General features: G+C 35.4%; 1 protein-coding gene across 19 annotated transcripts in view; it reads left to right on the top strand.

Moving 5' to 3' along the window:
- Nrx-1 (Neurexin 1) overlaps positions 1-17,169 on the top strand; it is a 119,347-nt gene that overhangs the window by 84,391 nt on the left and 17,787 nt on the right. For all 19 annotated transcript variants that reach the window (XR_010949063.1, XM_067762395.1, XM_067762394.1 and 16 more), the window contains 3 exons: positions 2,158-2,508; positions 2,744-2,979; positions 14,864-15,164. Coding sequence is in view for 18 of the 19 variants with exons in the window: in XM_067762395.1 (XP_067618496.1) it covers positions 2,158-2,508; positions 2,744-2,979; positions 14,864-15,164 (888 nt within the window). In the remaining variant the exon portion in view is untranslated. The remainder of the gene's footprint in view (positions 1-2,157; positions 2,509-2,743; positions 2,980-14,863; positions 15,165-17,169) is intronic.

Genomic DNA, 17,169 nt, shown 5'->3' with positions numbered 1-17,169 from the left:
ACCACATTCCAGGGTTAACCCAGATTGATTTTCCTTATTTTGTCTCCATAGCTCTCAACTGAGTATGTTATGTTCGGTTACACCCGAACTTAGCCTTCCTTACTTGTCCAAATTTAATCCGGTATGCTCCGGTGCTAGAACATTCTGCTACTAGCCCATTACCTCGAGAATGAGTTTTTGGGGTCCGTGTATTTTAGTTGTCTCTTATGACAGAAAAGTCTTCCGGAGGAATATTTTTAGCGATTGAATATAATTATTTTAAAATTGGAATCATATGGATTACGCAGTATAAGTAGTGATATACTGGACAACTGTTATACAGTTCTCTCCACCTAAATGAGTACATTTGAACTGAATGTGGCGGACCATGAAGAAATAGGAGTTCCACTGACCACCTGTAGTCTGCTATTGTACAGAGGGTCTTCGAGTCAATAAATAAACCAAACACTGAGCACACTCTTCTTATTTACGGTAGCAGGATTCTTCGGGAAAGTAGTGAATGACAAGCCGGCCGCTCATTTCTACTTGCCAATTGTGGTTCACTTTCCAGAGTACACGCGATACGCCTCAGTTTTCCTGCTGCGGTTGGATGGAGGATGATGAGCTAGAATTTTCGATTCAGTTCATGCTTGCTGTTCAACTTTTACCAGGCGAAAGTATTTGGGCCTCGTCTTCCCAAAATTTCCGAAGGATCTATCTTAGATATAGATCAGGGCCGCATTAACAAGTAGGCAGAATAGGCAGTTGCCTGGGGCCCCCGATTTTAAGAGGCCCCCGAAATTTGGAAAAGATTTCTAAAATTTCTGGGAAGCACATTCGAATACGACGAATGCAGTTTACGATTCATTTGATATCATATTAGAGACCCTGTAAATCATTGCTGATGATGAATCACAAAATACTGATACTCGTTATGAGGCGACGTGTATCGCGAATAAAATGCAAAAATTCGAATTTTGTTTCATGTTGGTTTTATGGAACTCTGTTTTGACTGCTATACGTTCAGTGAGTAAGTCATTGCAAAGTGAAAAGGCAGATTTGCAATGGTGTGCTTTTTTGTACGGATCGTTAGAAGATAGTTTAGTTCCATTCCGTTAAAAGTTCAATGATTTCGAGGAAAAAACAAAACAGTTATTACCTGGTATAGGTTATACAGAAATCGTAAAACGTACTCGTCGTAGAAAAAGTAACCTAATGACGAAAATGCTTCAGAAGTAGAATTTTCGCCTCGCGATTATTTTAGGACAAAAGATTTCCACGAAATTATTGACAATCTTCACAGTGAAATCAAACGACGTGCGAAAGTGTATATGAAACTTTCAGAGAGATTTACATTTTTCATCAACTTTTCTCTAAGTGATGGAGGCCTCCACGAAGCTATAAATAACTTAGTTCACTTTTATTCTAGAGATTTGGAAGAATTTTTCATTGAAATGAAACAATTCCATAGTTACGTGAACTCCAGATACACCGATGCACAAAAAACTCATAGTCATTTGAATAGGATTTTAATGGAAGATCAATTAGCCGATGTATTTCCTAACGCAGACATAGCTCTTCGGATTTTTTTAACATTAATGATCACAAATTGTTCTGCCGAACGATCCTTCTCGCAATTAAAAACAATCAAAGCTGCCGAAAGAGCTACAACGCGACAAGAGCGACTCGAGATGTTAGGTATACTTTGCATTGAGCCAGATTTATTGAACAAAATCGATATTGATGATATAATTGATGCATTTACGAAAACAGATGTAGAAAACGACATGTTTAAAATGTAGATAGTAATTTTATTGATATTAATACATTGTGACTATAAAATTTTAATGAAAGATATAAGTTTGTACTTTTTAATCGAAAAAAGAAAGAAACGGACGTGAAAAAGGGCCCCCAAATTGATGGTTGCCTAGGGCCCCGTTGATGGTTAACTCGGCCCTGATCGGGATCACTCACACTTGAATTTATATTGTGGCTACGCAGCAGTTCTCTAAGTGCTTAAAGTTTACAGATATTTTATGTGGTATTAGTAGGGACCATTAAGTAGTTCAAGCAAGCTTCTTCCACCCCGATACTTACCACTTAATTCAACTTAACCCAATGAAGATTTTTTTTATATTTTAAAAAACCAATATTCTAATATTCGCTTAATCTTTTTAGAATCAATTGCCTATGAGTTTGGAAATAACAAAGGCATTATTCAATATGCCTTCCCCGAAAATATGCAAGCCGATACCGAAGAAGATAATATTGCATTGGGTTTCATAACAACAAAATCCGATGCCGTTATATTGCGTGTGGAAAGTGCAACAACACAAGATTATATGGAACTGGAAATTGTTGAAGGCAATATATTTATGGTGTATAATATTGGCACAAGAGATTTGCCTTTAGGTGAAATCGGCACAAAAGTTAATGACAATACATATCATGTGGTGCGTTTTAGTCGTAAAGGCGGTAATGCAACGCTACAACTCGATGACTATAATGTGCAAACTCTCAACCCACAAGGCATGTTAAAAATAGCTCTTAAACCAGGGTTTTCAATGCGTGTTGAAACTCCAGTTCAATTTGATTAGAGTTTAATCTTGCCACTTTGTTCGATAACATAAAATTTTGTTGCCCATCTCAGCTTAAGCGGCCGAACTTTAGTCAACTTTAACTGGGAGTTTTAACTCGCTTTGAAAAACCGGACTTTAAATGAATACACAAATAACTTAACTAATTTTATAAATTTCGTCTTTAGGACATCAGTCAACGGTTTTCAATACCATGTCTAGCATTCAAGTGGGTGGAAAATTTAGTCGTGGTGGTCGTACCCGTATTGAACGTCCATTTGCTGGTGTTATTGCCGGTTTATCGTTGAATAAGTTACGCATACTCGATTTGGCGGTTGAACGTGATCCACACATAACCATAAGAGGAGATGTTCAACTGGTAACTGGAGTATTAGATAGAAATGATCTGCAAAGAATGCAGCAGGTTAGGGAATTTATTTTAAACAATCAAACTTGCAAATCAAATTTTCAAGTCTAAAATATTCTCTCGTAAATAAGTCTTGCAAAAAAAAAAAAAAAAAAAATAATAATAATATCAGTCAATCAGTTTCGCTCTCTTTTTATTCAGTTATATGAGTGAGTAATTTATGAGCCATTAAGTAAACACGGATTCGGAAACACAAAATACAAAGGCGCATAGTCATAGTCAAAACAAAATAGGTTATAAATTTCGTTGCAGTTTTTTTGTCAGATATCTAGAGATGGGATTCTATCGGGTATTTACCATTTTTATGGGTAAATACCAGGAAAATACCCGGAATATTCCTTTTATGTACCTTTTTTTGGGTTTTTAAAAATAATTTAAATCAAGGCTGCTTGGAATGACAGTTCGGAAATTATATTGATACGTCATTTGAAATTAAGAAATTTTCGTTTTGATGTTAAACAAGCAACCCAGCAAACATTCGAAGTCAACAATTAGTCCGTACTCATTTAGGAGCGTGAAGTAAATATGATATAACTCCTAGCAGGCGCATAAGCAGCTCATATTTTACCGCTAATATGAGTTCTATACAGGCCTCTTTCCTACACAGGCCTTATTGGCGTCATAACCTATTTTGAGTTCTATTATGACACAATTCAGGGCTTTTAGGAAGAATTATTGGCAAATATCCGAAGCGGAAAATATAGGAAAACAATTTTTGTAATAAAACTCCCCAAAATTATCCTCTTAATAGAAATGAAATAAGTTTCAATTTAATTGAAATTTCATTTAGAATAAATTGTCACAGAAAAGTTTCTGAATTTTTATTCCGGGGCTGCTTAGTTTGCCAATTTTAATATTTTTCGTTTGTTCATAATTTCATCAAATTTCAGTCATAAGAGACTCTTAGGTGATGAAGCTGGCCCCCAAATATGCTCATGGCGCTCATAATTTAAGAATCCAAAATGAGTGGTAAATTAAGGAATCAGAAAAATTATCATTTGAAAGCCTTTTATGACTCCGATATGATGGCATGCCAAATATTTATATTTGTCAAAGTAAGTTTGGAAAAAGTAGTGATATTTTATTAGGATAATTTTTCATAAAAAAAAAGAATTACTTTTGTACATTATTGCTACCCTTGCTGTGCAAAATTTTGTATTGGCATCGACGTTTCTCCACAGTCATCTACATCTTAAAAATCTAAGTGTTTTGAATATTGTTTAATGTGACCGCAAAACTGTCACGATGTGTCTAACTTGATATGCCATCAACAAGCGCTGCCGACGGTGTGCCCTACTTTTTTGGTTTCTTCCCAAATATTTCGTTATAGATTTTGTTATTTAATGCCAATGTGTCATTTGTCATTTACGATTTTTACATATCTCTATTAATTTTCGTATATGCAATTGAAATGTCTAATAAATACGCCAAATAAGTGTCGTATAATAAGAGTTCATTAGAGTTATAATGACCCTGGAAAGAGTTCTAGAAGAGGCTAAATATGAGCTGTTTAAAAATTTGAGAATAGGCTCATACAGAACGACCATCGCAAGAAGGTCATTTAAACTGGCCTCCCAAATGAGCTCATAACGACTGTAAACGCCCCGATTTATATATTTTTTTCTGGCTCCTTTTTGACTTAAAATGTTTGCATGCATTATTGTGTAGAGATTTTTGGAAAACGCTGGATTACAGATGAAAACTAATTCAACCGATAGCAATGAAGAACTTCCCAACAATTTAGTACATTTTGGATTGAATTTGTGTGTTTCTTTCCCATATTTTCTAAAAGATAATTTATACCCCTCTTTTCGGTAAATATTTGGGTATTTACCCATTCTTACCATATATAACCAGTTTACCGGGTATTTACCATTTGGGTATTTACCCCTTTCCCATCTCTACAGATATCTTATGGGAAATTATGACTATGCGCCAAAGTAGATATTTCTACGTATCGCACACCTATGTTGAAGTTAAAACGTGTGCCGCTTGTAGCGCGGTATCCACATCATAAGAAAACGCTCAAGAAAACAGACGTATGTATTTCTTGTGTGAAAAAAGTAACATCAATATTGGGCCTGATTACATTCACGACGACGGCTACAAAGCGTCATCTGTCAAACTGTTTTTACACATGTTCTTATGAGGGTCGCTATTTACGGCGCACCAGAGCAGCACGATAATAAGTCACGAATACCGCTGTCCCCAGATTAAACCTAATTCTATTTTTGGTATGCGATGAACGTTATTTTAGCTAAATTCATATTTTTTTCTAAATCTTTAGCAACTGTTTGCTTTAATTTATGTTTGTGGCTGCCACGCTTAAAGTAATCAAATAGGCAATGCTTGGCTAAGGTTGTCGTCAAGCTTTGCCTTATTGTCATTGTGGTCTTACTTTATTGTCATTGTGGTCTGTAGCCGCCATGTACAATATATTCAGGCCTATTATGCCGCGTCATTTCCCTGCAAGACTCGAAAGTTACATTCAGCAATGCATCATAAAAAAATTTGCTCAAATTAACTCATTCGAATTGAAAATGCACTTATGTTGAAGAGAATGCACTAAACCAGCGAAAAATACCATTTGTGCTCGGATAGGTTTGCAAATTCCATTAAAAAAACTCATAAACACAAGTGACTGTTATTACTGGCATCTAACCGACTGTGTTCTTACAGGGTCGTTGCTCAAGAAATAATGAGACGCACATATATTTTTTGGCGTGACCAGTGCTTCCCTTGGGCCCTATTCAGTATCTGTGAGTTTTAAAATGTACACTTTTTCTTCATATAATTTGTATGAAAGAAAAATGTACATTTCAAAACTCATAATTACTGAATAGGGCCTCTGTTCATGCTTGCTAAAAAATCTTTAGTAAAATCGTATGAATTTTCTTAAGAGGCGGATACTACTAGACAAACGGAAGTTTTTTGAGCATAATTTGAACCTTTTTTTTTTTTATGGACCTTTAGTTTTTCTTTTGATGTGAATACTAAAGGGCCCTACGCAGTTTAAGAAATATTTTTATATATGTACATAAATTTTTTTTTTTTTTTTCGAAATAGAAGCAGCCAAGAAATTTTTACATTTGAGGACTCAAAATTAACATAGAATATTGAATTTCAATTGATTTTATTAAATGTTTAACTCTGTCGGTTTGTTTGCACAATAAATTATTTCTTAGCAAAACCACAGTTGCCGGGTGTATTTGTTCCTAAAAATCCTCAGACAAAAGTAGTAGATATTTCTTAAGAACTGCGTACTGCAAAAGAAAATTTGACGAACGAAATTTTTCCTAAGCAATCCCTTGAGTTAAATTTTTTATGGATGTTTTGCTTTCCTTTAGAACTGTATACGACTCCTTAAGCTGTAACTCACAGATCATAGATATTGGCTTTCGAAGTTCAAAATTGGGTCCATGCTTATATAGTTTTTATTACTATACTAGAAGACCCGGCAGACGTCCTCCTGCCCTAAATTTGGCCTATCTGGGTACATTTTAATAAGCTTTTCCGGTCTGACTCTGCTCTCCCCTGTTCACTTTTTCCTAATCCTTTTACTCACTCCTCCCTCCGTCTTTTTCGCTTCATCCATCTCCATCTTCGTCTCATTCTATCTCTTTCTCAATCTCCTTCTCTCTTCTCTCAATTCCTTCTCATTCTTCTGCATCCCTTATTGCCTGTCCCAGAAGGTGGTATGTATTTTATTCCAGCCCCAATCCCAGTCCCACTCCGAGCCTCAGTTCCAGTCCCACTCCGAGTCTCAGCCCCAGTCCTAGTCCTAATCCCAGTCCCAGTCCGCCTCTGGATAATATATTACTCTGTACTAAAGCACTCATCAACAGCTTTCATTTGATATCCATTTTGTATAAACACTGTCTAGGCATTCACTGACCCACGTTTTGGCCTATATCTCGAGACCCTAGTCACCCAGTGTTATGAAAATTACCCTATACTAAAGCACTCATTAACAGCTTTGATTTGTTATCCATATTCTATAAACACATTCTAGGGGTACTTGGGTCCACGTTTCGGCCTATATCTCGACCCCTGTACGTCGATCGCAACCAAACCTATATAGTAACCACCGCGTGAGGTTTTCGCAACTTGTGTGAAAGTTTGAACAAAATCGACAGACACATCTCTTCAAACACCGGCGACCAACTAACACACATTTTAGCCCTTCTTTTTATATATATAGATTTTTATTTTTCACACTTTAATGTAATATTAAAATGAAATGCAGATTTTTGTTGGTTTTGAAATTCGGCTTAAAAATTGCACATGGAACAATTAAAGACCCTCCTGAATTAAAAAACATGTCATAGTACCTCTAAATAGCGGGCCCCCTCAGAAACCCCCACCCTCTCGGCGGGGCTGGTGATGTGCTATACTTGATATCATTCGCTATAATATTTTTTATTGATAAGCACGTTGTTTAATTAAACACCAACAAGTTACACTTAAGTATATTCATACCAACTGAAAAGAGGTGCACCACTGCGTATACGTAACATTTTATTATTACGTATAAACAAGTAAAGAAATTGCAATAAAATAATATTGCGACTATAAACTGAGATATAACCTACCCTATATTTCAAGTTAGATCAAACTACACACGGGCTGCAAACCAAATTCAAAATCGGTTCGGTAGTTTAGGAGTCCATTGGCCTCAATTGTGTGACACGTGTTTTTTATATATTAAGATAATTTTTTCGCGTTTTTGGGCCGGGTGTTTTAGTACGAATTTAAACTTTAGTTAAAGTTGAGTAGAGCTTAAACTTGCCACTTTCTTCGATAACATAAAATGTTGCTGCTAATATCAGTTTAAGCGGCCTAAGCGGCCGGAGTGGCAGGATTAAAATCTAGTCAACTTTAACTGAAGTTTAAGCTCGCGTTGAAAACCCGGGTCTTAAAGACCTAAAGAATAGATCTTCAAAAAAATTTAAAGGGACAACTTACAAAGATACGGAAAATATTGTAGATCTGGTAAAACGACACATTTATTCCCATTTGTTAGATGCGCTGAACCCGAATCCGCTACCAGTATTGCGCAAACGGGCCGTGGTTCGACTCCAATCTCAAAATACCATAAAAGCCAAATATCGTTTCTTTATTTTGAGATTAAGGCCGAGCCAGGACCGTTCTAGACCGAGCAGCTTCATCCATTCTGATACCGGACTTGTATTCAGTGTATCAAAGTACTTATAACGGTGCACCACCAACCATGCATAATCCAAAAATGTGAAGTTCATAAGTGATAAAAAAAACTCAGGGATCTATGGAATGATGTCTTCAAAAAATTTTCCATACTTACTGAAAAATTTTATCGAAGATATGAACTAGAAAAGTGTATAAAAGGAAATAGCACAGAATATCACTAAGATTAATATCAAACATTTCAACAGAGGCCTGGTAGCCAAGCATTTAACAATGGTACAAAAACGATGACCTCAATGCTAAAAATTTTATAAAAACGAACACACAGCAATGGCTCATAAATTATTATCATATAAGACATATTCTGTATATTTGTAAAATTTTCATACTAATAACATTGTGGATTGTTTCGATGTAAAATTGTAAAATATTGCATTCGCATTCTTTCTTGTAATTATTTTTAAGTTAATATAAATCAGAAGCTCTCATAAAAGTAAGTCTAATCCAGTATTTCTAAGTATTGGGTAATCAGTTAAGTACATGAAAAGCTCCAAGTTTTCAATTCAAGTCAAGTCTATGCTAAATAAAAGTAACGGGCGCTTTAGTGCCGATTTCAGCTGAAAACGTAAAAGGGCAGCACTGGTAGCACCATAATGCTACGCATTTTAAGGCCTCTTGATTATTTTTTGCTTTCTTTATCGTTCGAATCACTGAACTGTCGAATAAATATACTCAAATACGCAGTATACAAAATGCGCTTCATTTACAGCGCTAGGTAATATGGTAGTAGAGCTTCCCAATTAAATATACTTATTCGCGCACTTAACCTACAACTTCAAACTCAATCATCATCACTTTGACTGAGGCGCACGTAATTACAGTTGCTCGTAATTATTTCTTATAATTATGCCTGCTTATTCCTTTGTCTTTTAGTGGGGTGTCGATAGCTGCGTTTTTTATTACGTACAAATAAATACATCTGCACTTAAACTTTGTATAGACTGCTAAGGGCACAGCTTTATCATCACTAATGAAATAGGTATTAATAAAACCAGTACTTCACAGTTTTATTATGTAGTTTTTATTGACTTTTCTAATGTCTTACCATCCCTAATTAAAAAACGTAAGTAATGTAGTTCTATTGTTTTCACATGTGCGGGGCAAGTGTTGCCAAATGTTTTATTGGGCTATGCGCAAGTGTCGATGAGCTTTTTTAGTAGCATGTATAGATTAGTGCGAATTTTTACGTTCTTATTCCAATACTTTTTAGTTAATGCGCTAGAAATCATCTTGTCAGCTGCCCTCTTATGTCCCATACGAAAAACGTGTTCCAACTATTTGCACAACTTGTCTTCAAATTAGGGCACAGGGTTGCATTTCACCGAACGGTCGCATTTTTTCAATTTAAATAGCCTATATTTGGTATTTAAATATAGTTTAAATGTAGCGAGGTGAAAGTGAGTTTTCGAAGGTAATTGCCAATCCTAAATAGATGAACTGAAATCGGAACTTAACCTTACATAGTATAGATTTGCTCTCAAAATTTTTCTAGTACATGAAAAGTTAAGGGCTTCATTCTGTATTGCGAACGAAAGCTCAGTGGAACGATTCGCCTCCGAACGATTTCGTCTAGCAATGGTATTCTCTATCATTTTCGTTCGGCCTTTACGTTTTTTACTTTATGTCAAACAGGAAGGCGAAAGCAATTCTCAAATGATATGTTGCCATCGTTTAACAAGTGTAAATACACTAGCGATTCATCTCTGAAGCGAAACGAACGTTCTTTTCGTAATAAAGATTGAGGCCCTTAGTTTCATTCCTGAATTTTTTCATACCACAACTGACGCTGAAGTAATAAAACATGTCTTTTCTCGTCGATATCTATTTGCTAATAATAACGTTGGAACAACGCAAATATTTTGATGAGGCACCCTAATGTAATACGTATACAATAAAATTACATTGCTTTAAATAAAATCGGAAATAAGTGTTTTAAGAAAAGCAATAAAGATAATTATTTTATGAGAGTTGTTTGGTTTTTCACTAAGCCTATTTAATATTTTGCTACTTTTGACGCTATTGCACTTATATACAACAAAAAACCTAACACCTATTGATAAGTAACTATTTGGTTTCAACATATTTAAATTTGGTTTTGCAATTAGTATTTTTGTTTAGTTTATTTCAACTTGCATTTGTAATAAATGTCAATATTTTGTTTCGGATATATCGTTCAAAAGTGACGACTAACTTCCAATGGGGCTAAAGTCTTGAAACTTGGAACTGCACCACAGAGCCCGAGGATAAAGCAATATGTGGCGAAAAAAAAAACACTCTTACAAATTTTGGCGTCCAGTTTTAAGTAACTTCCCGATAAAGGAGAGACCTCACAATTTAAACATAACTTAGAGTATTTAGGACACAATATTCCACTAAATGTGGCAGATGTCGAGAAATTTAGAGATTTTTAAAAACTATATTTCGAATAAGGGCAATCATTGAGCAAGAAACTTGAAATATTACACTTGAATAAGGGCACCGAGACAATGCAACAAAAGAAGAAAAATTTTCCGAAAGATGTCGCATGGTTCGAGGTATCTAAAAAGACTAAGAGGGCTTTAAAAATGTAATATTTAAGATAAGATTTCTTCTTTGTGGAGAAAAGATCGAGATATCATAAAAAAATCCATTTAACTCTGGAACAATATTCTATAAAAGCGTGAGTACCTAGCAGTACAAAGTCCTATTTTGGAATCAGACCTAAATTGCCAAATTGGTACTAGTTTGATAATAACTAGATTTTCTCCAGTTATAAAATTGACAGTTTAACATATATTTGAGAAATAAGCTATCTACAAACAAGTAAGGAAGGCTAAGTTCGGGTGTAACCGAACATTACATATTCAGCTGAGAGCTTTGGAGACAAAATAAGCGAAAATCACCATGTAGGAAAATGAACCTGGGGTAACCCTGGAAGGTGTTTGTATGACATTGGTATCAAATGGAAGGTAGAAAGAAGAGTATTTTAAAAGGTGGACGCCATTTCGCGATATCGCCATAAAGGTGGAACATTGGTGGCTCTAGAATGTGCTCTTACGATATGGGAATCAAATGAAAAGCGTTAATGAGTATTTTTAAATGGAGTGGGCCTTAGTTCTATGGGTGGACGCCTTTTCGAGATATCGCCATAAAGGTGGACCAGGGGTGACTCTATAATGTGTTTGTACGATATGTTGATATCGGTTGGTATTAATGAGGGTTTTAAAAGGGAGTGATCCTTAGTTGTACATGTGAAGGCGTTTTCGAGATATCGACCAAAATGTGGACCAGGGTGACCCAGAACAGCATCTGTCGGGTATCGCTAATTAATTTATATATGTAATACCACGAACAGTATTCCTGCCAAGATTCCAAGGGCTTTTGATTTGGCCCTGCAGAACTTTTTCAATTTATTCTACTTTATATGGGAGGTGTCACACCCATTTTACAAAGTTTTTTCTAAAATTATATTTTGCGTTAATAAACTAATCGAATTACAATGTTTCATCCCTTTTTTGATATTTGATATAGAGTTATGGAATTTTTTTCATTTCTCGTAATTTTCGATATCGAAAAAGTGGGTGAGGTCATAGTCGGATTTCGGCAATTTTTGTGCCAAGATAAAGTGAGTTCAGATAAGTACGTGAACTAAGTTTAGTAAAGATATATTGATTTTTGCTCAAGTTATCATGTTAAGGGCCGAGCAGAAGGACAGACGGTCGACTATGTATAAAAACTGCGCGTGGCTGCAACTGATTTCGCCCATTTTCACAGGAAATATGTAATTATCGTCATAGAATCTATGCTCCTACCGAATTTCACAAGGATTGGTTAATTTTTGTTCGACTTCTGGCATTAAACGTATTCTAGACAAATTAAATGAAAAAGGGCGGAGCCACGCACATTTTGAAATTTTCTTTTATTTTTGTATTTTGTAGTGGAGTTGAATGTTGACATAATTTACTTATATACTGCAAAGATATTAAATTTTTTGTTAAAATTTGACTTTTAAAATTTTTTTATTTTAAGTGGGAGTGTTCTTCATCCGATTTAGCTATTTTTTATTTAGCATATATATAGTAATAGTAGTAACGTTCATGCCAAATTTCATCGTGTTATCTTCAAGGACTGCCAAATTACGGCTTGCAAAACTTTTAAATTACCTTCTTTCAAAAGTAGGCGGTGCCACGCCCATTGTCGAAAACTTTACTAATTTTCTATTCTACGTCATAAGGTCAACCCACCTACCAAGTTGCATCGCTTTATTCGTCTTTGGTAATGAATTATCGCACTTTTTGGATTTTTCGAAATTTTCGATATCGAAAAAGTGGGCGTGGTTATAGTCCGATCTCGTTCATTTTAAATAGCGATCTGAGATGAGTTAGCTCTGCTCAGCTGAGTATAAAAAACTGGTCGCATCGACTATGAGTATGCGCTCTCTTCCCACACCTTCCCACTGGTTCGGAACTATCGAAAAAGGGGATAATATAGTACTAGAAGCAACATGTAGCATTTTCGTTCGCTTCGGAGCCAGAAAAATAGTACCAACGAAAGAATTAGATCTAAACTGTGTGAAAATCGGTATATTCATAGTGCGGAACTATAGAAAAGGCAATGAAATGGGGACAATTTTAACTGTCTCTGACATAAAGGGTGGCCTAGTAGTGGTTCAGATTGCACTAGAAGTGCATCAGCTTTGAGCTAGAGATTTTCCCTAAAGGGTAAATAAGCACGAAAATTCATACAGAGCATTCGTGATCTTGCGAGCGATTTTTATGTAACTTCTCATTGAGTTCGACACCTTGGTTCAGTGCACCCACACACGGCCACAAAAGAGACAAAACTTCCGCTAGTTGGTGAGCAATTTATTGACAATCCATATCTCTTTTCCAGCGAAGTTTGCAATAAAGATGGGTTTAAAGTACTTTTTCACCTAGGCTCAGTAACTGAGTTTCGGATAAGCTGTTTACAAAAGACCATGAACACAGCCGTATGAAGCAAAAAAGCACAAGCAGGTCCTCAGTGATATCTACAAACAGGTGTTGGAGCTTTATGTTAGGAATTGCCCGGCGAATCCAGTAGGTACTTAAAGAAAAATACGCAGAGCTAGCAGAAGAGAAACGCACTCTCCCTAGGGAGACGCGCATCACTCTAGCTCAACTTCGATCTGGGTACTGTAACAAGTTAAAGTCTTACCTAACCAGATTCATCCCCGACATACAAAATGTAGGTCCTGCTTGCAATGTGTCCCCAGATGACACCAACCATCTCTTCAATTCTAATGTGGAACCAACGCCTCTAACACTCCTCCATCATGGTCCACCCCTGTTGAAACAGCAAGTTTCCTTGGACTTCCGTTAGAGGACATTGATGATAATTTTTTGTGATTGGTCGCACCTATTGGATGGGGGAAGCACTGCTACAACAACAATAAGAACAACATAAAAACACTTACGAGGTATAACCGTTTTCTTCTGGTCGGTCATGATTTTTTTTTGAAGCTTTTGCGCAATATTCGGTTTTTAAATCAATCCCAAAACAAAACGAAGTAAAAAAAGGAACAAAATAAAGTATTGAAATTTGTTTTTTGTTTGAGAAAAAAAAAATGCATGCAAGGCGAATTCAGTACCAGGTGTTTTTATCCCAACAGCTGATTGCTTCTTCTTGATTAATTTCCATACGACGCCGTCTACAACAAAATGTCAGTTAATCGAATTTATACACATTTTCTTTTGACTTAACATTCTTCTGCACGGCGAATTGGTTGAATTCGATTTGCCATCACGTTGTATAGATTCCAAAGCGAATCGATTCTAGGTGGTGGCAGAGCGAATTCAACCAATTTGCCGTGAAGAAGAATATCAACTCAAAAGAAAATTTTAATTGATTTCGATTAACTGACATCAAGGCCAATCCATACCAGGTGGTGGCAAAGCGAGTTTAACCAATTCGCCGTACAGAAGAATGTCAAGTCAAAAGAAAATTTTCATTGATTTCGATTAACTGACATGTTGCAGTACAATGCGTTGTATGGAAAATTATCAAGAAGAAGCAATCAGCTGTTGGGATGACAACACCTGGTACTGAATTCGCCTTGATAAACTGGCCTTGTATATATGTATGTGTGCAGTTGAGAAATAAGAATTTTTTTTTTCATTGTGGAAAAACGTTAATAATATCAGAAACAGTTAAACCTTGTAGGTGTTTATGTCATGCAAAATACTATATTGGACCAGATTGGTAAAATTCATCGACATTATATCTGTGTTTAATTCATTTATATTAGAGAAGTGCTTAAAATCTTTTTATTTTCTTTTTGTTATTATTTAATGCACATCCATACATTTCTTAATCACCTCAAAATAAGCACTTACCAAACCGAGCACATTTTTAACTATCACAACCCTTTACAGTTTCTACATAATATCAATACATATTGCATGCAACTCATTATAATTATACATTTAACATTCTTAATTACCATTAACATTATACAATATTACATAAATACTTACTAATTACATAAGCACTAATCGCATTGCTTGTCTATAAACATACATACGTAATATACATACATTCATAATTACAAAAGTATTCTTATAACTGTTCTTTAAGATAAGGATTAATTTGCATTTTCGTTTCTTGTTTCATTTACATTTCATAAAACTCGAACAATCAGACTCCGGCCAGTGGCTATCCCGGTGCTATAGATGATTTGATCTTCTCTGGCGCTGGTTCAGGTTGCCGTGGTGACGATGAAGATGAATGTACGCCACCATTCGAATCAGGAAGTGGTGATGATCTTATAACACCAGTTTATGTGCCACCAACAAAACAAACAACAACAGCACAAAATGTAAATACAGATAAAACTAACGGTACAGAACGTGCTTGCGATGATGAAGATTGTTTGCATGGTTCTGGTGATTTTGGTGAAACCACTGAGCAATTTACCTCAACGAGCACAGCAAAGGGTGCAGGTAAGTTTCAAGTTCTTTTAACATTAATTTTTTGTTAAAGCAATAGTAAAATTCTATAATTAGGCTATAAAGATTTGTATGTACTTATTGGTTGGTAGTTAGTATTTACAGTCATTTCATTGGCATTTCACACACAATAATTATATTGCACTTTCTTTTTAAATATACAAACAAATTAGATTTGATTTGAGAAATTAAAGTTTGAAATAGAGCTCGAGTGGTTTTTGCAGTAGCCTTTAAACGAAACTAAAATTATTCAAACACAAATTTAATGGAACAACGCAGATCTGCGCCCATGTAGGAGTATATTTTAATTTTTTATCACGTTTATGATGTATATGGATGTCTATATCTATCTCGATTCTTTTATGCCATTACGTAGTATCATAATTCAATTAATGTTTTGATATCCATGTGTGCGAGTACACGAATCAGAGTAGTATGATAGACCTACTGAGCTATCACAAAATATATCGGGGAATTCAGAATTTTGTGTGAATGGTCTAACATCATTGCGTTTACAAACTATACTACACCAGTTACACAATACACCAAAAAAATATTTGGCTATGCAAATACGTCATTGCAAATACACTCAGAGAAAAAATCAAACGAATCAAGTTCAAAAATGCTAAGTACGTTTTTTCTTTACTCGTTACCGATGGTCTTGTTTTTGCAGTTATTCCAAGCACACCGTTCGTATTCTTTTACCAGTTTGACATTGATGTGTGAACCTTCTGTGCTCTTTTTAAGCATAATAAAAAATATTAATAACAAAAAAAATTATTAAAATCAAAAGATGAAAAAACGCATAATATGCATTTTTACACGTATTTCTCTTATTGAGAAGTTATTCTTATTTGAAGACGTTATCTGCATATATGTTTGACGGTGATCGAAATCGCGCCACACGATCGTAACCGCAACATTATAGCCGCTGGGCCACTACAACTGCTTGATAGCTTGTGCCAAATGTTGTATTTAACATTGTAGTGCACACGAATTGTGCTGTTTCTTTTTTCTTGAACTTTATTTAAAAACATTGTTCTTAATTTAAGAACATCATTCTCATTAATAGAATATTTGTTCATATTTTAAGAACAGCCGTTCTCTTTTCAAGAAAATGGTTGTCAGTTTAAGAACAAGGTTGTTGTTTTAAGAACAGGTCGTTCGTTTTTCAAAAAGTAAGAACATGAAAAGCTTGAATTGAGTCCGGTGGTGCTGGATTTTAGAACGCCATTTTTCTCTGAGTGTACTCAACCGCAAAAACTGTAGCATATATTTTCTCAACATTGAATAGCAAACCAGCAACTGAATCCAAAACAAATTGTTCAAAGAAGAAATTGAAAATTAAAGAAAGTTCTTCACGTTCCATAGCTCATCTGCTATTGCAGCGTTTTCAATATCAAATGCACAAGACTCTGAAATGCCTTTATACATGTATTAGATAAAAATTAATTTCAGCATTAAAAAAAATTGAAATTCTTTATTTTTAGATTTTCTGCGACTAGCCTAGTCTTTGCTTATGGAGTTAATGGTTTTAGATTTTTTACACTGCAAGTATTGAAGCTAATAAAATCAAGATCAGAATCAGATTTGTTGTTCCTGCATTAACAGACATTCGTAAAATTAATCGCATTATAGTTAATTAAACCAATTTTTTTTTTTTTCAAGAAAACAAATTTGTTAAGCTATTTCAAGAGAAATGGAGAAGGGAACTGGAGCTGGGATGTACTTAACACATCTACAGTTAAGCCAATCATTCCGACTTCCTGACGCATGCAGTGTATTCTCAGCCGAGCTCTATGCCATAGACATTTCTCCCTTTGCTGGGTCCCTGGGGAAGGGAACGAACACGCGGATGAGATGGCTAGGAAAGGTTCCGACTTAGACATAAGTGAGGTGGAAAGGTCCGTCCGACCGCCGCTGAGTTATCTCCTAGGGAGAATCGACGAATATGAGAACAGGGCAACGGACTTGTTATGGACCATTAGGGTTGACTGCG

This window comes from Eurosta solidaginis, chromosome 1 (assembly GCF_040869045.1).
Source record: "Eurosta solidaginis isolate ZX-2024a chromosome 1, ASM4086904v1, whole genome shotgun sequence".
NCBI lineage: Eukaryota > Metazoa > Arthropoda > Insecta > Diptera > Tephritidae > Eurosta > Eurosta solidaginis.
This window is presented reverse-complemented; position numbering and strand designations above follow the sequence as displayed.